This window comes from Pelodiscus sinensis, chromosome 3 (assembly GCF_049634645.1).
Source record: "Pelodiscus sinensis isolate JC-2024 chromosome 3, ASM4963464v1, whole genome shotgun sequence".
Lineage (NCBI taxonomy): Eukaryota > Metazoa > Chordata > Testudines > Trionychidae > Pelodiscus > Pelodiscus sinensis.
In genome coordinates, this window is record NC_134713.1 from 36,678,340 (window position 1) to 36,705,425 (window position 27,086).

The 27,086-nt window shown below is 40.8% G+C and overlaps 1 protein-coding gene across 3 annotated transcripts in view; it reads left to right on the forward strand.

Annotated features, from left to right (window-relative positions):
* Positions 1-27,086, forward strand: part of DLGAP2 (DLG associated protein 2) — a 667,152-nt gene that overhangs the window by 429,734 nt on the left and 210,332 nt on the right. For 2 of the 3 annotated variants that reach the window (XM_075923575.1, XM_075923576.1), the window contains one exon: positions 8,592-8,624. The exons of the other annotated variant lie outside the window; for it this stretch is intronic. In XM_075923575.1, coding sequence (XP_075779690.1) covers positions 8,592-8,624 — 33 coding nt within the window. The remainder of the gene's footprint in view (positions 1-8,591; positions 8,625-27,086) is intronic. 3 annotated transcript variants of the gene reach the window in all.

Below are 27,086 nucleotides of genomic sequence, written 5' to 3' on the forward strand. Positions count from 1 at the left end.
AGATGGGCTGGGCGCAGTGGTTGACCAGGGCATCTTTCATGTCTTGCCGTGCTCTTAGCGTACCACATCGCTTGCAGAAACCACCTTCATGACCGTTGGTCCTATTCTAGTAGGTCTCATCCGCTCGATCCGCCGGAGTCTGTCTTCACATGCTCGGGATAGACAAGTCCCTATCTCACCGAAGGTCGATGACCCGATGGCTACTCTCAACCTGGTTTAGCCAGCCTGTAGAAGCTGTTGCCCGGGGTGTGGCCGCTGCACATGCTACAGCTACTAGGAGCCACAGGTGAGAGTTGAGTGACAAGTGGGGACCAAAGGTGGACGAGCTGCCCTAAAAGGACACGACATGCCCGTACATCAGAGGTGCTACCCCTCCCTGAACACCCCATACACCCCAACTATTTCAGTAGGAGTATGGTGAAGTATGGAATGAATTACCTAGGGAGGTGGTAGAATCTTCATCCCTAGATGTTTTTAAGTCCCAGCTTGGCAAAATCCTGGTTGGGATGATTTAGTTAGGGTTGGTCCTGTTTTGGGCACAGGGCTGGACTTGATGACCTCCTGAGGTTTCTTCCAGCCCTAGAATTCTATGATTCTATGAGAAGGGATTGCTCATGGTGCAGCATATTCAGGGTGCAAATGATCACTACATTTTTGACAGGGAGGGAATTTTCCCTCAGGTCATATTGACAGAGACTCTGAGGATTTTTCTGCAGCATGGGATCTGGTCACTTACAGGTTTAAACTAATGTCAATGATAGAGTCTCAGTTACTTGAATTCCTTGAATTGTGATCTGAGGACTTCAGTAATTCAGCCATTATGGCAGTGACTGAGCAAGGTTCTGTAGCCTGCAATATGCAGGAGGACTGATTAAAATTATCATGATGATCTTTTCTGACCTTAAAGTCTATCTGTGTCTAGACTACAAGGTTTTTTTTGAAAACACTTCACCTGTGTCTAGACTGCTGTTGCATTCTTTTGAAATTAAATCAAAATAATGCAGTGTTTTTTTCAACAGAAGTAAACCTGCTTTTACAAGGAAACACGCCTTTTTTTTCAAAAGAGCTTTTTTGAAAAAAGGCATTCTTGAACACAAACAGGGCTTTTTCGAAAGAGAGCATCCAGATTGCTTGGGTGCTCTCTTTCAAAAAAGCGGCTCGCTTTTTCAAAAGACTTGGGGCTGTCTAGACAATCTCTTTCGAAAAAACCTTTTGCGTACAAGTCCTAAGTCTCACAGTAATGGTTCTCCCTAAGAACCTGGCTTGCATAAGCAACATTTAAATAAATAATATACATATCCTGTATTTCTCTGACTAACACTCTTATTACAAAAGCTTATTACCAATTTTAGACTTTTCTCATTTACTTTTAATGTACCAGGTGGGCATTTATGCATTATGTACATGGGGACGTTGCTGAATTAAGGTGTTTTATCATCATAGTTTGGAGGAATGTTGTGAAATAGCTGTGATGGAAGGCTGTAAGACAAATACAAAGCATTAATAAACTTGAGCACATCTATATTGCTGATTATACCTAGAAACATTATGAAACCAACAAAATGAAAAAGATGAACCAATGAACACTGCCTAAATATGCAGAAAACTTTTTTTTTAAGTCAGCAGAGTAAAAAAACAAAGGAAAACAGAAGGAAGGTGGGAGGATAATATAATGTGTGATCCAGTTAAGCTGATAGGGTTCAGAGATCCCAAGCTTTTCTTCTCTGAGAAAATGTTCCTGTCTGAACTCATCAAGGACCATGTAATGAGACTCCATTGGTCCAAATTTGATTTGGAGCTTAGCTTTATATTTTTGTGGCAGTTAGATCCAACCATAAACTGTTTTTAAAAGTCCACGAGTGTTATTTATTTTACCAATACCCATTTCAGTATAGAGGATGCAGCACCAGGAATGCAGAAGTGAAACTAACTAAACTAAAGATAATTGGTTCAATTGGGTTTCATTGTCCAAACTTAAAGAACTGCCAAAAATTAACAGTATATTTTTCAGTGTTAATAAGGTGTTTTTAGTAAGATAGGTACAGAGGTTTTATAACATTATGTAAGTTGACAGTGTCCCAGGAATAATCTAGCTATGGAGGGAGCTATGTTATATTTTATTACATTACCAAGTCCTGTGATTTAATCACAAATCTTACAGTATTTGGTGTTTTTGTTATAGCCCAGCTCCTGCTGTAACATGATTACATGAGAATACCAAGGTTAGTGTTAAAAAAAAGGAGGGTGTTTTTGGCCCTCGTTGCAGTGAAAAGCTTGAAAGTTCAAATCTAAAGGCTCAAAAACCAGAAGACAACCTCTCCCCCAAATCTTCATTATCTACATGAATAGGTAGAGTGCATCTGTCTGTGTATCTGTTTATTCAAGAACTCTTCTTAAGGGGTAAGAATTGGGCCTCCAAATTTGGTCTGGAGCTTTCTCTTATCCTAACTTAAAGAAAGGTCAGGGTTTTGTTTGCCAAAACAACTGGAAACAGCGGGAAAAGGACAGTTTTCCATAATATGCAAAGGAAGGAGCTGCCATCCCAAGGGATGCAATGTGAGAGTGGCCACTGGAGGCAGCAAACCTGCAGAGGCGAGCTATCTTGCAGAGTGACTACTGAGGGCAGCTACACTACCAAGGGAGTGGCCATCAGGGCTGGGCTCCACCATCTTCCCTGCTAGCACACTGGTAAGTAGCCTCTCTGCTCCAACCTCCCAACCCCCATCGGGCTTTGGTGGCCAGGCCCTTCATCGCTGGGGGGTGGTTGGTCTGGAAGGTCTGGGGTGGGCTGTGTGACAGACCGGGCCGTGTCTGGGCACAGCTGAGGGCGTCTGCTCAGGGCGAATTGCTCAAATCCGGGGCTCCTTACAGCCCCCCGACTGCTGACCTCTCCAAACAGGCCACAAACCAGTCCCACAGAGCGTTTCAGCAACCTGCCTGAAGCCTCCCGAGCAAAACCCCTCCGACACCCCAGCAATATCCGTGCCTCAGATGGCCCCGGGCCTATACACAGGTGGGGGGTCCTAGCACCCAATCCCACCTACCCCGAACAAGTTCTGTCCGGTTCCAAGAAACCAGCCACAGATCCCTGGTCAATTTACCCTCTGGATCTTACCCACAAATCACGCTGGGCCAATCCTTTAGAATCTAAAACTAAAGGTTTATTAACACAAGAAAGAAAAGCATGAGAGTAAGGTTGTTAAAGAATATTACGTTACATGCACCGAATCTCCCAGTTCTCGATGCAGGCTCTAGCAGAGGTGTTGCAGCTGCTGGTTTAAAAGTTCTTATTGCACATCCTAAGATCAGGATGGGTTCACAGGTCTTCCAGGCTCTTCGATCCCTGCAGTGCTGCCTCTGGGATGAAGTGCTGAGCTGAGAACAAAATGGCATCGACCACATGGCCTCTTTATACCCCCTTCCTGGCCTCTTCTGGTCTCAGCTGGTCACCTGGTCCTCAGCCTCTCTCTGCTGTCAGCTCTTGGGTCTCCACCTTCCTGCTTTAGGTGTGTCCTTGGGCCATCAAGTGCCATTGTTCCACAGGGCTTCACTACTCAGCCTGTCCATAGCAATGCTTAACCACATTCAGAGAAATATTCAGCTTCCACACAGATTACAGATTCCTATCTTCTCACACAGACATTATACACTCACATAAATAGCGTATACAGGATCAGCAAACAACAAGCTCCCATTCAGTACCCCACATGGCTCCCTTTTATACCAATTTCTGGGGCCAACACCCCCACCTAGGGGTGCAGCAGCGATCTGGCTGCTTCCCTCCAATTCGGTAATGTGACAGGCTGGTAAGCTGGCCTAGGAGGGGGAGAGAACAAGCCCTTGGCAGGCTGGGAAGGTGGCAGCAGGTGAGGGGAGGAGGAGAACAGATACCAGGCAGACTGGGAGAGCTGGCTCGGGGGAGGAGGAAACAGGTCCTAGGGGGACTGGGTGGTGGCCTAGGGGTGAGGAGAGAACAGACTCCTAGCTCCCAGCCTCCTGCATTCCCCCACCATACCCTAAAAGCCTGCCCTGAAGGACCTGGGCAACACAGGGTAAGTCTTCTACTATTTCATAATCTCATGATTTTTAAACAAGTTTCATGATTCTGGGGGCCTGATTCATGAGTTTTGAATGCTTTGGATTTGGCAATACTTAGTTCATATTTATTCTGTCACATTAACTTGTGATTTCAGAGATGTCAGACTGTCAGATTTATTAACAGTAAAATACTTAATTTTCCATACAATTATTTATCCCAAACAACTCTTGCATTGTTCATGTGATTATTCTCAGATTAGATAAAAATGAACATAGTGTTTCGAAGAAACTAGTGACAGCACTAGATTGAAAGATGACAGAACCAATTCAAGATTGCCTCTGTGGATTTGATTTTGAATGGCCCATTTTGATGTACAGCTTAATCACTACTATGCTGGTACCTAGATAAAAACAAGAAATAAATAGCTTTATATAGTGCATTGTTTCACATACAGTTTTCATAACTCTCTAACAAAACTATTATTTTTCTTCTTGAATTATTGCTGATATGGTAAAAAAAATGGAGTTCAAACAACCAGTACAAATGATTTATGAGGTTCTTAAGCTGACTGCTATAACATTTTGAATGTCTATATAATCTGAAAACTAATTTTTTCCTATTTTATCAGATGGATTATTATAGAAAGTATAAATGCAAGTTAAAATCATAATTGCATTGTTAAGAGAAGTAATGACAAATTTATTATATGTAGCAATGACCACGAGGAAGAGTCTGAAAACTAAGTTTTATCAATTAAAGGTGGGGGGATCAAGTGTGTAAAATAATGATAAATAATGAAGATCAAGGTCTAGGAATGAAAATTGTGTTGGAATTTTCTTTACGGCAACAAAAGTCCTTTAATAATGTACAATATTTTTGCAGTGGAAGCAAAGTTTCCACTATACTACCATAATACAGAACTGCCTCCGCACATGTTTTACCTACTCATTTACTTAAGGACGTTCCCAAAACATAGAATGTATATTCAGTAGTGGCCATCTTCTACTAGGATGTGCACACTAGTCAGCACTAGTGATTTTTTTCACAAGACTCTCAGCTAGATCCAAGGGAGGGGAGAAGGAGCTGAGCTCCCAACCTCCCAAATCTAAGAGGGATGAGGAGACTGAAAGAAAAGCAGGAGAGGCATGGGGAGATGGAACACAAGAGAGAAAAGTAAACAAGAAGTAGAGAATGTAGGAGGTGGAGAAAATGCATCCTGCCAAAAACAGGCCACTTTGACTGCCGTATAGGATGCACAGGAGAAGAACTTCAGATTCAAGTATCACTTGAGCTAAATCGGGAGAAAAAATAATGTAACTAAAATACGAAAGCTCTCATCAACTTTTAATAGATAACTTTAGTGTTCAGATACTTCCCAAGTACTGCTTCACCACTGCTTCTGTCCCTTCCTCACTCTGGCTGACACTGGTTTTTTTTCCGCTGTCCTGGCTGGGAGAGCTATAACTGCACCTTTTGACATGTGCAAGTTATTCTACTTCAGCCACTGCAGGACTGCTCTCATTCCCCACCCCACTTCTCCTGCTTCTGAGAGGCCCTGACCAGCCTTTCACGTCTCTTCATATCCCTCCATGTTCCAAATTTTTGTAGGGCAGTTCTTCTGGATCCAGTCCTTGGCCCTTGACTCCACCCCCATTTTTTTTCTAAAGGACCAGTAAACACTCTAAAACGCACTCTCTCCAGGTCCTCTGAGTTATTTTACACTACACATGCAGAATGACTCGTGGACCCTTATTTTTACTGCTGCCTCCTTGTTCTCCTGCCCAGAGTAAATTTTGATCCAGCCTTCTGATAATATTTTTTTACATATCACAAAGAATCCGAGAAAATGTATTTCCTGGCAGTGTAGTTATTGAACATTTAAAACAAGGAACATATTTACAACCCGTCCCCCCCATACACATAATTTAGAGTCCTTTTGGCTTCTCTTCAGTCTGCTGTGAATGAGTCAGTGCACAGAGATTAAATCTGGCATTTCAGTATCTCTCTGATATTCCAGGGAAGGATTCCTAACATTGCAATTACTTACATGTGTTCTACACCTGAAATACATTTCCCAGTGTGGCATCACAATGACTGTGCTTCTAGAATAGGTGTCAGTGGTCTTTCAGTGTAATGCAGCTGCAGAACAAACTTGGGATGTTAATCCAGGAAGCAGATGTGTTGTACATCATTTTTAGTGCAAGTCTGGAATTAAGAGGACCACCTAGGTGAAAGAGAACGCTTTGCATATGGCAGTGTACAATATGTGCTATTATTCAAATGTAATGAATTGTGCTCTGGAGACAGGAAATAGAGAGGACTTTAACTGTGTGATGCTGGAAATCCTAATCAAATCAGTGCTAAGAAATAAACAATGATCTTATCTGTGTAAAAAGCCTGTACTCTCTCTAAAGCCTGTTCTGCACAGAGCTAATGAAATGATTGCAGTGTACCAAAGAGCAGTATATCCCCTTTTCCTTTTAAAATCATCTACTTTTTTACACTGTAAATAGAAGTGCTGCTTTCAAATCAGTCTTTTTTCCCTTCTTTTATTTAAATGAATGAATTACTGTCTCAATCAGGTATGCATTTTGTGAATACAATTTATTGCTAATTGCTACTCTATACATAGTGACTGATTATCCAGTTTACAGTCATTCTACCCAGAATGCCAGTGTATATACACATATTTCATAGGTCAGAGTCTACTTCTGTGTTTTTTAGTTTAGTTTGTTATGTAAACAAGCAATAATTGAAGCTCTAGGACCACAAACGGATTTTGGCATCTAACTTGAGGGAAGGGGAGTGTAATACATGAATGGTCAAGGGATCATGAACAGGTACTGAAAGTAGTCATGACCATGACCCCTTTCTTATGGAATGGGGAGATCTGAACTTTTTTCTGTTCTGACTTGTGTTAAAGGTTGAGAACCACTGATTTACATGCATTATGTGTAGAGTGTAGTATTTGTGTCTGATTTTTGGAAAGCCATATTTTCTAGGGCAAGAGTCCTGTTTACTTCTTTTACAGCATTGAGCATGTTACTGTGCCCAGTAAATTTCTTTCATTTGGACATTTATGTATTATCACAGTCAGAAATATTCTCTTTCTACCTTCCAGTGGGAGAAGCTATGTGTCAGCCTATACAGTAATATTACCATAATTTTCTTACCACAGCTATTTTTTAAGAATAGGCAACAGTATTGTAGGAGGCTTAAGATTTGAGTTGCATCAACAAATATTCAAGTCATACAAGCTTTTTTGTATGTTTGTTACAAACAGGAATGAAAATCCTTTTTCAAGTCTGTGTTTATTTAAAATTCCCACTGTACATTGCTAATACATTTACTTGGAACCTTGAGCAAACTTTCTTCAGGTAAAAATCAAGAATAAATTCATTTCAAAATAACACCAAGTGAACTCAAGAAAACAACCATATGGACACATGTGGGAGTAAACTAGCCACTAAGCTTTCGTCCTCCAATTCTTCCTCCAGCGCCTTCCCTTTTTAGGACAGAACTCCCTGTTCTGCTGTATTGGGAAGTGCACAGCTGCTTAGTTTTATCTCACAATTTGGGTGGAGAAAGGAAGGAATTATTGATGGTTGTATATTGTTTCTAATGTAGTGGTGATAGTTGTGAATTGAGATGGTGTGTTATTGTCTCGTAAGGATTTGTTGTATGATCAAAAGGGCTAAATGCCACATTCCACATGTTCAGGTTAAAACATTAGTTAAGAAGACTTCTTTAGTCAATCAAATCAGTATACTTTACCTTTAGTCTTTGTAATACAAAAGGAGTCCTACTCCTGTAATCCTGTAAACTTGTCATGATTTTGTGACCATGTTTTCCAAATCAGAACTTAGGTTTAGTTATATCTACAGATATAAAGTGTGTAAGTCATAATTCATCTTTCATAAGTTACTGAATGTGTCTCCTTTAAAAATGTAATGCAAATGGCAGGTTACTGTTCCCAGAAAGTACAGTTCTAGATTCTTATCCTGCCAGTGGGAAAAAGCCTAAAGATTTGGTATGTTGGTATCATTGCCTGCTTTTCCTCAAGGGAAATTTCCTGGGATATGGGAGAAATTTACATTTTCCTTCTCCACCAGTAGTATATGAAGTCTATAAACTTTTGAACATATATCTTAAAGATTCATTTTTTAACATTTGTAAAAAAGAAAAAAGAAAAATATTACTATGGGCTAAGAATTCTTATATGCAACACTTGTTCACATTCAAGGAATAAATCTCTGCAGAGGAGGATGCAAAGGAGCCTAGCAACCTAATTATAGTACAACATGATTAAATTGTTATAACAAAGCAAATGATCTTGTTAAAGTGTACACGAGTTTCATATTTACATCCTGCTTTTTCTATTTCATACAGGTCCAAATTTATACATATTACTAATGTAACACTGATATTTTTCTTTGCTTCTCATGGCGAATTTTATATTAATGATTTGTGATTATGGTGCCAATTAAACGTTTTGATTATGGTGCCAATTAAATTAGTGTTAAAGATATTTTTTTCACTGTTTTAATTTCAGGTTTGGATTCTCTAACAGGGAATGCATTTCCAGGTAAAGTTACAGTTAGATATTGTGTAACCTTGTGCATTTTATATTTGTTTGGTTATATGCTTTTTTCCTTTTTTTTGGTCACATTGTGTTGTTTCACCACATGCCATTTCATGTGAAAGTTATGACTTAAGATTTTTAGTCTAGATACAGGAAGATTAGATCCCAATATCACCTATACTATCTTAAAAATATAAATGTAAATGTTTGTAAGGAGAACAATACCATCTTTAAAAATGAAAACCAAACTAATGGAAAAAGATTGTGGAACTAAAGGTTTCAAATTCAAATTAGAATAATTTAAGTGAATTCAAAGTGGCATTTGATTTAATAATCTAATAATATTAACAAGCCTATCCCCAACTGAGCCATAGTTTGTTTAAACATTTGTGGCTGGGAATTTTTCAGTCAGCAACTAGATTTGAAGGCGTGTTGCTCATGTGAATTTCTTCATTGTGTCTGGAGTGTAGTTTTTGCTGAATTGTGATGTAATAGTGGATTTAAATGGGATAACATAATGCTGCAAGTTTTCTCTGTTCTGCAAATGTGCAAATGGCTACTTCTAGTCAAAATCTCCTCTCATTGAGCAATGAGTCAAATAAAATTAAACAGGTGGTAAAATCATAGCCATAACATCTTAAGTATCCAAGAATTTTTGACCTGAGGTAAGATTATATGTCCCATTTTTGTTAGAACAGTCTTTCACATGATTTCCAAATGTCTTTTAGGAAACTTCAGGTTTATCTTTGTTATCATGCAATCAACAATAAATCAACATTTATTGTTATAATCAACTATAGAGTTGGGAAGATTTTCTAGCGGGCTTTTCAGATGTTCATGCTGGGCTTTTCAGATGTTTATGTGAGGATTTGATTCTGCCATTCTTACTCACAAAGTATTTTACTCTATGGCTATGTCTAGACTGGCATGATTTTCTGCAAATGCTTTTAATGGAAAAGTTTTCCGTTAAAAGCATTTGCGGAAAAGAGCGTCTAGATTGGCACAGACGCTTTTCCACAAAAGCACTTTCTGTGGAAAAGCGTCCATGCCGATCTAGATGCGCTTTTGCCCAAAAAAGCCCCGATTGCCATTTTCGCGATCAGGGCTTTTTTGCGCAAAACAAATCTGAGCTGTCTACACTGGCCCTCAGGGGCAGATGACCATTTTGCGGGGCCCAGGGCAGCATAATCTTGAGGGGCCCCCCTTTGCTACGGTGCATGCGCAGTGATGCAGCGCGCATGCGCGGTGGCGCCACGGCGCATGCGCGGGGCTTTTTGAAGCGCGGGGCCTGGAGCGGCCACCCCGCTCACCCTGCCGCATATCCGCCCCTGCTGGCCCTTTTGCGCAAAAGCTTTTGCGCAAAAGGACTTTTGCCTGAATGGGAGCAGCATAATATTTCCGCAAGAAGCACTGATTTCTTACATGAGATTGTCAGTGTTCTTGCGGAAATTCAAGCAGCCAGTGTAGACAGTTGGCAAGTTTTTCCGCAAAAGCACCTGCTTTTGCAGAAAAACTTGCAAGTCTAGACACAGCCTATTAGTAGTTTCACTGGTATAAGTGAAAATGCTCACGGAGTAATGTTCCCTCTGTCAATTTAAGGATTCTATCAATTTGTTTCTTAACACAGGAATAAAATCACAGCTGACTCAGAAGTTGCCAGAAGTTGCCTCGTAATATTAATTAAAAACAACAAAACTGGCCTTTTTTAGTTTGAAAATATGATCACTTTAACAAAAGGAGCATTACTCAAGATGACTGACTGTAGGACTTCAGCATTATTTTCTGTGAAACAAATAGTGGAAAGGTACCTCTATGTTCTGCCTAGAAAACATCCCAGTGTAAAGGCCAAATGCAACCCAATTGTAAGCACATGCTACTCTAACAAATGGCCCTCTGCATACCAGGGACACACATCTCCAATGCATAGCTGACTGTCTAGGAGTTGCAGATTGATTATACCTGTGGCCATGAGAAGTAAAAGCCTGGAAATGGGAATTTGATTTATACAGACTCCAAATGGAGATCTACTTATCTCAGAGAAATAATTTCCTGAGTCTTCAGTGTTGCTTGCTATGGCAGAGTTGGGTGATGCTTTCTCACTGTAGCTTACTTTAATCAAGGCACCAACTTTTGGTTTCATAGAATTTGTTATGGAAGGAGATACAGGCAGTCCCCGGGTTACGTTCAATATAGGGACTATAGGTTTGTTCTTAAGTTGAATTTGTACGTAACTCGGAACTGGCTCCAGATTCAGCCGCTGCTGCTGAAACTGACCCGTGGCTACTACAGGAAGCCCAGAGGCAGAGTTGCTCCGCCCCCAGCTTCCTGGAATCAACCACTGATCAGTTTCAACAGCGGCTGAATCTGGAGCCTGGGACAGAACAGCTGGGGCGCTGCCGGGTAGGTCCCCCCAGGACCAACCTGGCAGCACCCCAGCTGCTCTACCCCAGGCGTCCACAACAAAAGCCTGGTCTTCTGGGAGGGGGGCGCACTAGCTGCGCTCCCCCCCCCCCCCCCCCCAGCAGACCAGGGAGACCCGGAGCAAAGCCGCAGAGGCGGCAGGGTCCCGCGCCTCTGCAGCTTTGCTCCGGGTGTCCCTGGTCTGCTTGGGGTGTCCCTGGTCTGCTGGGAGGGGTCCCCAGCAGACCAGGAACACCCCGAGCAAAGCCGCAGAGGCGGCAGGGTCCCGCGCCTCCAAGGCTTTGCTCCGGAGGGACACCCAGAGCAGCTTTTCTCTCCCCGGAGGACACGGTGGCGGGACGAGAAAAACCCTGTTCGTAAGTGCGGATCCGACATAAGTGAAGGGAGGGCGTCCTGCTGTGTCCCGCCCCGGGGTCAGGAGCATGTTAGGTCTCTTCACACACATGTGTGGCACACAGCTGGAGCCACCTGCCCAGGGGTGGCACGGCACGTGCTCGCACGTGCACAGGTTGCTGCGTGATCCATGGTAAGCAAGGCCCTGGACTCCCTTCACCCTGTCCTCCCCCCCCCCCGGGAAGGGACAGTGATTGCCCTTACGTGGTGGCTTCCCCAGACGACCCTGGTGACTCTATTGCTGGGACAGCTTGGGGGTCCGGCCGGTGTGGCACACTCCATGGTGGCTCCTCCTCTGAGCCCTGGTCAGGGCCCTCTGGTCTCGGCTCGCTATCCCCTGGGGTGGCATGGACTGTCCTGCCCTCCAGGATGAGGTCCAGTGCCTCAAAGTAGGGGCAGGTGTCTGCCCCTGCTGAGGAGCTGCCCCGAGTGGCCCTGGAGTATGCCTGCCACAGCTCTTTAATTTTCAGGTGCACCTGCTCTTGGGTGTGCCTGTGGCCTTTCTGGGCCATGGTGGCAGCTTTGCAGCTGTAGATGGCCACGTTCCTCCATCTAATGCGGAGATCATGGACATTTTGGGCCTGCCCCCAAACATCAATGAGGTCCATGATGTCTTCATTAGTCCAGGAGGGAGCGCGGCATCTACGACCCCTGATTGGCTCCCGGGTGCTGGGGGACTAGGCGAGGGATGGCTGGCTGGTACTGGCTGTCCGGCTCATCGTGGGGCCACTGGGGCAGAGACTGCTGGCAGGCCTGGATCTGGCACATGTAGTCTGGCCAGAGTCTACCCCTTTAAGGGCTCCTGGGCTGGGTCAGAGGAGAGGAGTTTTCCCGGTTTGGCCCAGCGTGGCCACCAAGGGAAACCGGGAAGGGCTGGACGCCAGCTAATTTGAATTAAGTGTCTACACAGCACTTATTTTGAATTAGCTATTTCGAATTTGGCGTTACTCCTCATAGAATGAGGTTTACCATATTCAAATTAAGCTCTCCGCAATTTTGAATTAAATTCAAAATAGAGGTTTGCATGTATAGAAGCTATTAAAGTTAATTCGAAATAATGGCTGTTATTTCGAATTAACTTTGCAGTGTAGACATACCCTCATTGATTAAAAGATAGGAAACAATGGATAGGAATAAATGGTCAGTTTTTAGAAAGGTCCATCATTGTCTTTTAGCTAAGGGTATGTCAACACTTGCACCCTCTTTCGAGAGAGGGATGCAAATGAAGACATTCGAAATTGCAAATGAAGGCAGGATTAAAATATCCCGCACTTCATTTGCATATTCATGTTATGGCTCTATTTTGAAATAACTGTATTTCGAAATAACAGACGCTGTTAAGATACAGTTATTTCGAGAGAAAACCCTTCTCTTGAAGTAACTGGTAAACCTCACTGTATAAGGAATAAGGGTTATTTAGAGAGAGGGTTTTCTCTCAAAATAACCGCATCTTAATAGCTCCATAATGCTAATATGCAAATTAAGCATGGGATATTTAAATCCTGGCTTCATTTGCAGTTTCAAATGTCTTCATTTGCATCCCTCTGTCGAAAGAGGGTGCAAGTGTAGACATACCCCAAGATAGTCAGGGATGCAACCCCATGCTCTGCGTGTCCCTGGCCTCTGACTGCCAGACGTTGAGAATGAATGACATGGGATGGATCACTTGATTACTTATTCTGTCCATTCCCTTTGAAGAACCTGGCTTTGACTACTGTCAGAAGACAGGGTTCTTGGTTAGATGGACCATTTTCCTGACCCAATATAGATGTGCTTATATTCTTTTGTTGTTGTTTCTTGCAGTACTTCCGCCTAATTTGTTATTTCCCATGTTGTATGTATTCATTTGATATTTTCCTTTATTACACTTGTCTTTATTTAATTTCATCTTGCTGATTTTGGAGCATTCTCTGGTTTATCAAGGTTATTTTGAATTCTTATCCTGTCCAAAAAAGTGTTTTCAGCCCTCCCAACTTGGTGTCATACCCACACCTTATAAGCATACACTCAATGTCCAAACCACTGACTAATGAATATATAGAATAGTATCAGAGCCAGAACAGTTGCCTGTAGGATCCCATTTAATATGTCCTCCCAAGCTGAAAGCAAACCATAGGTAACTTTCTGAGTACTGTTTTTTGACTAGCTATGTATCTGTCTTCCAGTGATTTCATATAGATCACATTCCCATAGTTTACTTATGAAACTGTTATGTGGAATTGTGTCAAAAGCCATATTACAATCAAGATATATCACTATCCCTGCTGCTTCCTTCCCCATCCTAGGCTAGTAATTCTGTCAAAGAAAGAAATTACGTTGGTTTGGCATGATTTGTTCTTGATAAATCTATTATAAACTCTTTCTGTTCCCTCCATACATACATTATCTCCCCACCAGCTCCTGGGCTGTAACTTGCACCATCATTCCACTGCTTCTGCTCCTAATGAGCAGGTAGCCCCTTTTGCTTGGCTGTCTCCCTGCCTCCATTTTCTCTCTCCTCCTACTTGTATCTAACCCTCTTGCTTTGCCTGGGCATAGCACCCTTTCTCTTCCTTTCTTCCCAAATACAGATTCCTACCCTCTGCCCTCTGAAATCACAGACTGACTTACTAGCTCCTCCCTTTCTCTGCCCATCTTTCCTCTGATTGGTCCCTATTGCACTGCTGAGGTGAGAGTGGAGCTCTTCATCCAAGTCACAGATCTTTTGGAGTATCATGAGTCTGCCCCAAAGAGGCAAGCAAGGCAGTCTGCCAGTATGTCCAGTCCTTAGCTCTGCTCTGTGATTTCAATGGAGGGAGTAGCTCCCTTGAGAGGCATGACCTCAACTAGCCTGGCCTTCCACTTGCTTCCCTCGGTGCATTTCAGTGCTACTGTATTAATGGGAATGGATGTTACTAGTCTCTCCTTCATTGACTGCACTCTGTGTGTACGTTTACACTATGGGATAAGTCAAATTAAAATATGCAACTTCAGCTCCGTTAATTGCATAGCTGAAGTCGAAATACCTTAACTCAACTTTAGTTGCTGTCCACGCTGCAGGAAGTTGAAGGGAGAACACTCTCCCTTTGACTTCCCTTAGCCTCATGGAAGAGGACCAGCATGCCCCTCTTAGTTCAAATTAGTGTCTCTTTACTAGACCTACTAATTTGAACCTTGGAAGATCGACAGCTATAGCTTTGATCTGCTCTGTGTTGTAGACATATCCTGTGGTATTGCATTAAAAGGACAGACTATATCAGCCTCTTCTGTCCTCTCTCATGCACTCCTTATTTGTTATGCTGGAGAGAAGGGAGAAAAGGAGAGCAATTTGCCACAAAGGTTTTTAGTTTTTAAAGAAAGGAATGAAGGGGGTCTTATGACAGTAATCTCTTACTGGCTGCTTTCACTACAGATTCACTTTCCCCAGAAGTCCAATGTGACTCACACAGTCGGAAGTGAAGCAGACAGAAAACTGGAAGGTTCTTGGACTTCCCATACATAGATTCTACTGCCAGAAGGGGAATCTCAAGTAGAAATAAAGAGGTTATTTTTAGGGCTGTCAAGTGATTAAAAAAAGTTAATCGCGATTAATCGCACTGTAAAACAATAATAAGAATACTATCTATTTAAATATTTTTTTATGTTTTCTACATCTTCTAGTATATATATATAATTACAAAACGGAATACAAAGTGTATAGTGCTCACTTTATATTAATTTTTTATGGCAAAACATTTACACTGTAAAAAAAAAGTCAGTTCACTCACTGAAGTATTGTATCAAATTCTATCATGAAAGCTGAACTTAAATTCTTCTATGTAATCAATATATTTGTGTCCTATTCAAAAGAGTTCTTTTTTAGCTCAGTCCCAGCTCCGGGGGGCACAGAGCCAGAGGGGGGTAGACTCTGCCGTGGGCTGTGCAGAGTTCGGAGGGCTCAGCCCCCAACTGCAGGTGGATTAGGGCTCAGGGGTGGTGGTCAGCCCCCAAGCTCAGGTGAGGGGTCAGCCCCTGGGTTGGGGGGGGGGGAGTCTAGATCCCACCATGGGCAGTACAAAGTTCAGGAAGGGGGACTCAGCTCCAGAAGCAGATGTGGGGGGAGGGTCAGTCCAAGCCCCAAGAAGCAAAGAGAGAGTGGCTTGGGTAAGCCCTCCTGGGGGTGGGGAACAGCTTGGATAAGCCCCCCCCCCCGTTGTTTTATTTTTAAAAATATGGTCACCTGGAAAGGGAGAGGGACGGGTGTCAGGATCTTTACTTTTCTTGCTTACTTCTCCATTGGAACTGGAACCACGCCTTCAGTATTTTTCTCTCCTTTCTAGTTGCTTCATTTTTCTGTGCGCCCTCTGGTGGCTGTTTGCATTACTGTGCCTTACCAGAGATGAAGCAAAATGCAGGACAATGTAGCACTTTAAAGACTAACAAGAGGGTTTATTAGATGATGAGCTTTCGTGGGCCAGACCCACTTCCTCAGATCAAATAGTGGAAGAAAGTAGTCACAACCATATATACCAAAGGATACAATTAAAAAAAATGAACAAAAAAATGAAATTTTTTTTTAATTGTATCCTTTGGTATATATGGTTGTGACTACTTTCTTCCACTATTTGATCTGAGGAAGTGGGTCTGGCCCACGAAAGCTCATCATCTAATAAACCATCTTGTTAGTCTTTAAAGTGCTACATTGTCCTGCATTTTGCTTCAACTACCCCAGACTAACACGGCTACATTTCTATCACTATTTTACCAGAGATGGTCTCTGGAGCAGCTCATGCTGGTTTACTCACTTCTGCGATTAACACAAGTTAATTTTTTAACACATTAATTCTGCCCTGCGCTAATCGCAGGAGTTAATAATCATTAACTGAGAGCCCTAGTTATTTTACTTCTCTCTCTCTCTCTCCTTCCCTCTCTCTCTCAGTGCTCGAATGGTGTGTCCCGTTCTAGTGGCCATGATTCAAGATGTTGATAATAAATTGGCGAAAGTGCAAAGCAGAGCCATAAGAACAATGGAAGAGTTAGAAAGCATGCCTCACAGTGGCAGGTACTAGGAACTCAATCTGCTTAGCTTAACAAAGAGAAGGTTAAGGAATGACTTGATGACATTCTATAAGTACCTACATTGGGGGACAAATATTTGATAATGGGTTCTTTAGTCTGGCAGGCAAAGGTATAATACAAAGCTAGATAAATTGAGACTAGAAATAAGGCATACATTTTTTACAGAAAGTAAATAACCCCCAGAACAATTTGCGAAGGTTTCGATGGATTCTCCAAGACTCACAATTTTTAAATAAAGGTTAGATCATTTTTCTAAAAGATATGCTCTAGTTCAAACAGGAATTGGTTTGTGGAAGTGTTTGCCTGTCTTATTCATAAGGTTAGACTAGATAATCATAATGGACCCTCCTGGCAAATGAATCTGTTGATGAATTATGATTATCTAGTCTGACCTCCTGCAAACCACAGGCAAACCATTGAATCTCCCTCAGTAATTTCTGCCGCAAGCCGATATGTTAGAATCTTGCTGATTGGGACTGACATAGGACTGTTATATATTATTTACATAGTGCCTTAGGTTAAAGGTGGTTATTAATAACAATCTGTTTTATGTTGTTCAGGTCTCTAAATATGGAGGCAAAACACTTAAGACAGAAAAACACATTTAAAAGCAAGAAGTGAACTATTTTAATTCTGCTGTAGATATGGTCTGAATTTTCTACATGACAACTGTAGAAATTTTGAAATGATTCAATTATTTTCAGCAATGTTATAAATGTTAATCTATTCGGCACTTAAACATAATAATAGCAATATAAAGTTCATACAATCGTGCTGCAACTCTTCAGTTTTCTTTTTACATAAATCATTAGTCACATTTATTATTATAATTTAAAAATTGACGTGATTTTAGGAATCTATAATATATAGAATTATTTTCTACAGGAAATTCAAATCCTGTATTGAATTAGAGATAGGTGGAATAAGTGTCTATTTGAAGTTTCTGATTTTTTCCAGGTGGAAAATGTCTCTTGTTTTAAGTAGAGAATGTGATGTATCACAAGCACATTTCACTTCCAGATAGACTTGTCCTTCTTGTATTTCTCATCCACAGAACTTTCCAAATACATATCAACCTCATAGATGATATAAGTGGTCTGTTCAGAATGCCAGATTCCTTAAAACTTGACACATAGAAGTTACTAGTAATTTCAGAATGTCCAGATGCTTGATGTTTCTCCCATCTGCTGCTAGATAGACTGTATAATTGTTCTACAGTAATTTAGTTTTTTTTCTTATATCGTCTTCAAATTCCTTTCAAGTACCAGCTCTGGAATGTTTCCTCCTGTACTGACTTCTCAAACTAATAAATGCTGCATGATAGACCCATTTTAATAAGATCCAAAGGCTTAGCTTTTGCAACTCCTTTGTGTAGCTCACAGTTTATGAAACCCAAATCTCTTTCAAGATTAAGGTTATAGACAAATACTTGTTTCAGCAGTTCTTCATTCATGTTGGGTAGTAAAGCCAAACTTGAAAATTCCTCCTTTTTATTCTGATAGTTTTTCACCAAATGCTAAAAAAAGCATCGTCAGTGTTTGTCAGAATTTAAAACTCTGTCCTTCAATACAAACTTGAATGGTAACTCAGTGTCCAAGAGACATGACTTTCTAAGACTTTATCAAGTCTTCCTACAGCCATTGGAGTATATTGACTTATAACGGGTGGGGAATTTAAGGTCCAGGGGCAGATGCAGTCCCTGGCTTTCCTGGATTTGTCCCCTGAAGCTCGGACTCCCCCCAAGCATTTGGAAGTTCACACTGGTGAGGGGTGGTCTTTATTGTTTCTCACTTGTGTACCACCCCCGTCCCAGCTGATTTTTCTGTAGTTTAGTGGCTCCCAACCCCAAAAAAGGTTCCCTACTGCTGTCTTACAAGAGGAATTAAGAGGGAGGGATGGCTAAATGCCAATAAGAAATCAATCTAATTAACTGAATGCACCTGACAATGAAAGATAGTTGATTTGTGACCTACTTTTGTACCTGAAGAAATGGTACTTTGTCTTTTTATAGAACGAGGTTAGAGTTGATAAGTAATCTGTTGAACTATTCATCTTTCAGACTAACATACCTGTCAAGTTTGGATGTTATGAAAACATGACATTTTTCTCTATTGCTTGTGTTTGAAATCATAGTTTACTAGCCAGTGCCCTCTCGATCATGCTGTTGTCAACTGTGGCATTCAGCAATAAGTAAACCTTTGTCGAAATGCATTGTCTAAATTTTCCCTGTGATTTTTTCAGAGTACCTTGTAACATTAGGGAGAAGTGGATTCTACAAAACTGATAATCAAGAGCTGAGTTTAATCCAAGATTCTCAGCATCAGAAATCACTGACATCTAAAGTCATTATCATTTGATCAGAGATGACAAATCAATCTATTCAAAGAGGTTGTAAGAGAAATTATATAATAAAGATGCTACTTTCTAACCAGCAGTGAAAATAAGGGAGTGCGCCCCAATGTGCAGCTACAGCAAGAACTGGCTGAGCGGCAGCAAAAGCCAGCAGGGAACTATGCAAAGAGCAGGTAGGGACTCAGGTTGTGATAGGACAGTACCAGTAAGAAATTAAAGTTACTTTCACTCCTGTTTCTAATTATCCTCTTGAAGACTACCGTAAAATCTCGAGTATAATGCGCACCTATGTATAATGCGCATCTGTCTTTTAATGGTCAAAATTTTTGAATAAACTAAACTCTTATCTATAATGTGTACCCCCATTATACTCGAGATTTTATGGTACCATATGCATAGGAAGGAAGGGGCTTGCGCCTGCCGCGGGGTCCCTCTAGCCAGCTGAGCTTGTGTGCGCTGAGCTCGCATCTGCTGGGGCGGAGGGAGGGGAGAGTCTCCCCCGCCCAGTTGACAGCGCACCAAGCTCGCACCTGCCAGGGCAGCCTCCCTGGCCCAGCTGCCGGCACGCCGAGCTCGCGCCTGCCGGCCCCCTCCTCCTCAGCCCAGCCCAGCCCAGCCCGTGCCTGACCCCCCTCTCCCGCCGCCCAGCTCGTGCCTGCCTATGGATAATGCACACCCCATCTTTGACGTTAAAAAAATGGGAACTCACAACTCACAACTTTACAGTAGTTTAACTCTGATCTCACACTTATATTGAAGTTTAATTAGGATTACTCTGATTTACATAACAGTAAATCAGACCAGAGGACCCAAGGTGAGAAACATATAGTGCAATTTTGATAACAACAAAAAATGAAGACCTCAAACCATGTATGTGAAATGGTATAGTGACAAAATAAAAAGTACTGTTGTGACTCACTAACTATTCCTTGTATTTTCCATGGTTTGCATAATTCTTTGTGTATGGTCAGAAATGAAAGAGTGTTTCCATGAATTACACCTTTCCTGGTGCCCGCTTGGCTTATGGTTTAGCAGTAACTTTAAAGCTGCATGAATTCGGTATACTTTTCACATGGCCCTTCATGTCTCACCTTGGATGGAATTCTCATCTGAGCAGAATGACAGTAAAAGTCATGTGCACCAAAGAAATTCCATGCTACCCCTCAAAATCGGAAGTAGGATTTAAGTAGTGCATATGCTTTTTGCTGACCGTAACTCTATCTGCTGAGAAGTGCTCTATGGGAACTGGAATTTCTCTTCCATGAAAAGTTTTGCTTTTCAGAAAAAAAAATCTTTTGGAATTAGGAAAAAAAGATAGAGATGCAGAATCTTTAATGGGAAATATATTTAAAAAATCAGTTTCAAAGAACTAATACAGAATATTTCTAAAAGTTCCAGACCAACCATGCAGGGCTTTTCAGCCTTCTGGCTCTGCAACAGCCTTGTGGGCAAGCTAACAAGGAGCCTGGAAACTGGGATCCCAGGGCTTTCTGATTTCGCAGGAGCTTATCAATGGCGGTACTTGGAAGTCTGGGAGCCCAACCTTCCCAAGAGATGGCCAGATGAACTGCCAAGGTATCAAGAAGCTGGAAACCTTCAGAATCTTCAGTTCTGTGGCAGCCTACCAGATGGGCTGCTGAGGAGCCCGAAGGTCACAAAGCTTGATCTACAGAGAAGCTAACAAGACATGCTGCTGCAGAGGCAGGAAAGCAGACAGGTTTCTGGTGGAAACATGACTGGCTTTTGTCAAAATCAAAATATTCCCAGTGGAATGTTTCAGTTTTGATTAAAAATGGGTTGTTAAAAAAATTGCCAAACAGCTCTGTTGCCAAACATGGAACATAATGTGTGATAAAGATCCAATATGAGGGACACAAAAAATTATACATGCAGGAATCTGAAAATTATGTGGGATTCTTTCTTTTGGTGAAAACAACTTTTTCTGTTATCTGAGTTTCATGATGCTTTGCCTCTGATGAAAATAAATATTTTCCAATAAGAAAAACCAAGAGGACACTGGATTTAAGAACTTAGTAACTAAAAAGAGCAACATCCCCTGAAAAGAAGTACACTATGGCCACGTCTACACTGCCCAGTCTTGCACCTGAACATATGCCTGAAAATACGTGGCAGAATGGCTCTTGCGCAAGAGGGGGTTTTTGCACAAGAAGGAGCAGTGTAGACTGCTCCTTCTTGCACAAAAATGGCAGCTCATTAAGTATGCAAATGAGGCACAGCCTAGGTGGTAACCCTCCGCTTGACATTAAGGCTGCAATATTAAACAGCGTGCATTCAGAAAGTAGACAGATTTAAATTTTAGGACATGAAAGACAACTACAAAGAATTTTCCAAAATTTCTGGGCACAGAAATCGTAACCAGCTTGATATGAGGAAAGAAACCATTTTTAAAAATATATTGATTCACCTCTGTTTTTAATTGGAATAAAGTCAGAAACAAAAGAGAAAAATGGCAAAGGCAAACTTTCAAGAATTACACTAAAATCACATTGTCTCATTCTTTACTTTAAAACAGAACTGATGAAAAATACAATGAAAATTTCATCTGGACCATAGTTCTTGCTGGATGATGTATCTTTGATTTACAAAATAAAAGTATTTATGTCTTATGTCTCTTTTCAATTAAACATTTGCTTCCTAGAAAATCCAGAACATAATTATTTGAGGGCTGTAGGGGCAGCAGTAATTATGATGTTGGGCTTATCAAGTTATCATGAACATTCTACTAAGGTAGTGATTTTCTGCATTGTCAGTCATCCATTCTTGCTCTGCATTAGTCTGGGATGCTGCTCGAAATGACATTGTCAAAAGCCTGTTAAATTGCAGAACATCTTAAATAGCTTCAATGCATCAGTACTTTGAAAGAAGCAGGTCAGGATGAAGAATCTGTTCCATTTTTTCAGAGGAACAATATTCAGATATCGTAAGCTAATACTATATTCTATGGGAACTCATATGAAGGAAGGTGTAAAATTTGAATTACAGCCAAGGGCAAATGCTAAAGGGAATTAATTTGGACTGAGTTTTGCAGAAGTGGTCAATTAGATTGGCTTATGGTAGAAGTTTGTCATTAATCTGCCAACATGATTTTTTAAAATATAGATTCTGGCATTACTCTGAATTATTGTATGAGTACTGTACCTGTTATATGCATTCAGAAAATGTCAAAGTACTGTTCTGATATTGTATTAAATCCTACACTTGCTTGAAAAGTAACTATTTTGCCTAACATACTGTCATAGAGTTGAAAGAAAGATCTGTGGTTAAAGTCTGTGGTTTAAGAGTCAGAAGTTATAGTTCTAAATAGATTTCTTTTGTGATCTTCAGCAAGTCACTTAGCTTCCTTATCTTAAAAACATGGATAAAATTTCCAAAAAGCTAAATTCATTAACATATGTAATGTGCTTTTTTTAACCTTCATCCAGGAGGTGCTTTATCATACAGAAGAAGTATTAAATATTTGGTAACATTTCTAACTAAATGCGTTAACACCATATAGATGTTGCTCTATCTTTATGACCCCAGAGAGCCAAGGGCACCATTTTGGGTGCGTGGGGCGGGGCAGCAGCCATGCACTCCAGGATGTGGCTAGCTTTTCATCCTATTCCCTGGACACTAAGAGAGTGAGGGGAAAGTGCTTGCATTCTGTGAATTCCTCTCACACCTGGCTGGTAAAGGGAACCCACCAGCCAGGTGTGAGAGGAATTCACAGAATGCAAGCACTTTCCCCTCACTCCCTTACTGTCTGGGGAATGGGATGAAAAGCAAGCCACGTCCCTGAGTACATGACTGCTGCTCCCTCCCGCCCCCCCAGCAGAAATGGTGCCCTTGCAGACAGCTCAATATAAGTTTCTCTGTGAATTTTAGATCTTTATCCAGTATGGAGGAAAACAACCTATATTTTCAAATAGGTTTAAGCTATTAATCATTATCTACTATATATTTGAAAGAGTTTGTCTGTATGTTCAAGAACTCCTTCCAAACAGTAAGAACTGGGATCACCAAATTCAGTATATAGCTTCTTCTTATAATAACTAAAGCAAGGTAAGGGTTTGATTTTGCCAGGAAAATTGGAAGTGCCTGGAAAGTATTGCTTCACAGAAAAGAGGCAGAATCACCACAAAGGTGAAAGGAGCTGGGGAGAGCACCCCCCACATCTGGGACTACCCCAGCCCTAAGCCTCTCACTCTCTAAGCTCCCTTTAGGGAGGTCAGGGAGATTGAAGCTCCTTCCCCCCTCCCACGATTTATCCGGGTTCATTACTAGCTGTTCATTAGGGAGTGGTGGGAAAGTGCATAGTTTGCTGCATTCCTCACTCCTGCTGAGAAGCGCAGAAGGTAGACAAGCTGTGCACTGTGTTCTTACTCTCTGATAGGAAAGGAAGAGCAAGCAGTCCTGGTATGAATTTCCCTTTTATTTAGAAAATAATAATTAAATTAAGGACCTGAGGAATGCTGGGTAAAAGTACTAGTTATACATAAAGGACAGCATCCTCAAAATATTTTTTCTAAGTCCATTTTTTAACAAAGCCATAATTGTTAATGTACCTAAGACACATTTAATGCATTGTGTAGAATAAAATTCTGATACCTCATGTTGCGAAGATTTTAAAAAGAACAAGTAGTGACATGACGTGAATCCAGTCTCCAGAGAGTTATTATAATAAGAATGTTAAAAATGCAGATGTAAAGCATGTTTTATACTGTTTTAAGATTAGACTGATGGATAGTGTGATTTTAGTGTAATTCTTGAAAGCTTGCTTTTGCCATTTTTCTTTTTTAGTTATTCCAATAAATGTTGCCTGACCTTATTCCAATGTAAATCAGAGGAGAATCAGATTTATTATAGACAATACATTTTTAAAAACTGCTTTCCCTTCTCTTACCTACCATGGTCATGATTTCTGTGTCCAAAAATTTTGGAAATTCTGTAACTTTGTAGTTGTCTTTGATATCCTAGAATTTACATTTGTCTGTTAAAAATCAGTGATTTTTCTGGACTTCTAATATTGGAGTCTGTGAGCTCCTGGTGCACTATGAAGACAGCCAGTTTCTGGTTGGTGGCTAATACTTTGTCACTGTGTAGAGCAGTGGGAGCTACCTGCGCTAGTGAGGGGGCTGCATGAGTGGCTGTTCTTCAAGTCAGTGAGCCACAAGATTGTCATAACCAAGATGCTTTCCTGGGATCGGGTAGTTTTTCTAACTGCGCTTGTGTATCTAGAATTTGAACCATAGCAGCACTTTGACTGGATGCAGAGGAAGCGCATGGCTCTCATAGTATTATGTGCAATCAGCATGAACTTCACTTCACATACCCTTGCTTTAAATGCATGTCACTTTTTTAATACTGGTAGGAAAAAGACTACATGGATGAAAACTAGTGGAATCTGGCAACCCTGTGTGTAGACAATGGTAAACAAAATGTCTCATGGGCCACATCCACAGAATCCCAATGGACCACATATGACTCTGCAGTTGCAGTTTGCCCATCATTGATATAGAGGCAGAAAACTTGTGCTGACCTATAATATAAATATTAATTTGCTATATATGTATGTATGTTAAAAACATAAGAATGGCCATACTGGGTAAGATGAAAGGTCCATCTAGCCCAGTATCCTGTCTTTAAATAGTGATTGATGTCAGGTGCCCCAGAGGGAATAAACAGAACAGGTTAATCAAGTGATCTATCCCCTGTTGTTCATTCCCAACTTCTGGTGGACAGAGGCTAGGGACACCATTCCTACCCATCCTGCTTACTAGCTATTGATGGACCTATCCTCCATGAATTTCTCTAGTTCTTTTTTTTTTCAACTCTGTGAAAGTCCTTGTCTTCACAATGTCCTCTGGCAAGCAGTTCCACAGGTTGACTGTGCATTGTGTGAAGAGGCACTCCTTTTGTTTGTTTTAAACCTGCTACCTATTAATTTCATTTGGTGACCCCCTAGATCTTGTGCTACGGGTACAAGTAAATAACTTTTCCCTTATTTACTTTCTCTACACCAGTCAAGATTTTATAGACCTCTATCATAATAAGTCCCAGTCTTATTAATCTCTCCTCATATGGCAGTCATTCCATACCCCTAATCATCTTTGTTGCCCTTTCCTGAACTTTTTTCCAATGCCAATATATCAGTTTTAGAGATGAGGTGACCACATCAAGTACAGTATTCTGTGTGTGTGTAGTAGAAATAGGGTAAATTACTCTGGTAATAACTATTTTATATACCCAGTAATAATTTTCCTTCTCCACCTGGTAGGCCTAATTCTGGTTTTTACATTATTTTAATTTTCTTTACTTAATTGGACTTGCATCTCAATGACAATGGAATACATAAGATCATTGGTAAGTCATGTATGTGTGAAAGTAGGATAGAGACGAGGGGTTAAGACAAAGTAAAAAAGAGGGCTATTACTTTGGGGTGTCCAGAACAGAGAAATGTTGTACTGTAGATAGAAAAATACTAACTTCTGGAATTTAATTTTTAAATGCTTTTTTTAGTTTAGGTTCATCAGCATTAGGAGCTGTACTTCATATGCTTATCCTTGAACTGTAATTTTGTCTCCTTGTTTTGTTTCACATGTTTCCTGTACTTGCCCACAGGACTGGGTATTTGTATTCTAGCACTAAGTAACGGTCAATTATGCCTTTGAGGCAGTAACATGAAAATATGAGAAAATAAACGGAAAGTCAAAAAAATGTTATCATTATCCCAATGACATGTGTAATTAGTTGACCACTGTTAACAGTATTGCACTTTCACCTTCCAAATATTGTGAGTCAGGGGAAAGATTCATGATGAGGTTCAGGCTCTGTGGAAGATTACTTTCAAGTGTACCATTAATCACTGAGGCACATATTGTGATACTGTTACTCACAATAAGACCTAGTGCTGAAAGAGTAATTTTGCCTTGATAAGAACTATTTTGGGGTGAAAGGCACTATTCAGGATAGGCTGCACTACTTAGTGTGAGCCAGGGAGTTGCAATCTGGCTCTGAGCTTATATAAAGGGTATGGTGCCACTTCTGATTTACGCCACTGCCATCCGGGTATGGAAATCCAGCATCACTTTGGTGAGAATATGCTTTGGCATTGTGCTACATCAGCTGTTTAAAATTTTTCACAGCCACTTTTTGAATATTATGAAGTATTGAAAAAAATGTTACATTTATTTTTAATGCACAGTTGAAAGTGCATCAGGCTTGATAACAAAATCTATTTTGGAATTTGGGACTACATGCATCTGAACTGAGTGCATTCAAAATGGAGTAAGCACAAGAGATGTACACATACTTGTAGTGCTAGCCTTTCTGCAGCAAGACTGGGTGAATGTTACCCAGACTGTACAATTGGCGGGTGATGGGTTGGGGAAGTTAATGGAGCCGAAGGGAGTAGATCCACCATGTTACATGAGTTCCAGAGGGAGTCAGATTAATTCACAGTTTGACAAATTTTAAATGCATGGTTCAAGGTTCTCCTTTTGACCTTCTCTACCACAATCAAACTAATGGTGATGGTAAACCACGTAGATGAGTATCCTGTGTCTTCTCTATTAATGAATAGAAAAAAAACAAAGACTAGGAACCATGTCTTGCATGCTTAACTTAAAACACAACAGTGTTGGGCACCATAGAAAACCCAATGAAAGACGGATGAATAGAGAGGACAACAATTTTTCAAGCTGCCTCTGAAATAAGGATTATTCCACCATCAGACTTTTTCTGGTGTTTTATCTGTCACAATTCTTTAGTAATTGTGATGACAATGAAGGTCTTAGAATGGAAAGCAGCTGTGTTAGCTCAAGTATGTTGCCTGTTGCTATGGGAACTGTAGAATGTTTTATATAAGAACTTTATCTAGAATTTATATGGCATCTTATGCTAACATAGTAATATTAATATTTCTTGCTGTTTTATTTTTATTTTTTTACTAGCAATATGGAGCAATAATTCTACAAGAGGAAATAATATACTGTCCCATGGAAATGTCCCTCATAGATAGACATAGCAATTTTCAGTACAGTGAGAGATAGCATCCTTAAGTTAGACATTATTGCTGTCTTAAAATACATAGAAGTAAAGAAGAATGTAATTCTGAATCCTTAGCTTTGGAACAGTGCTATCAAACATTATATTCTCAGGACATTGCCATCATGAATTAGACTTCACCTCACTTTTATTTTTACAGGGCCCCTTTACCATTACATTATTATTTATAGAGTTAACAACAAACAGTAAAATATG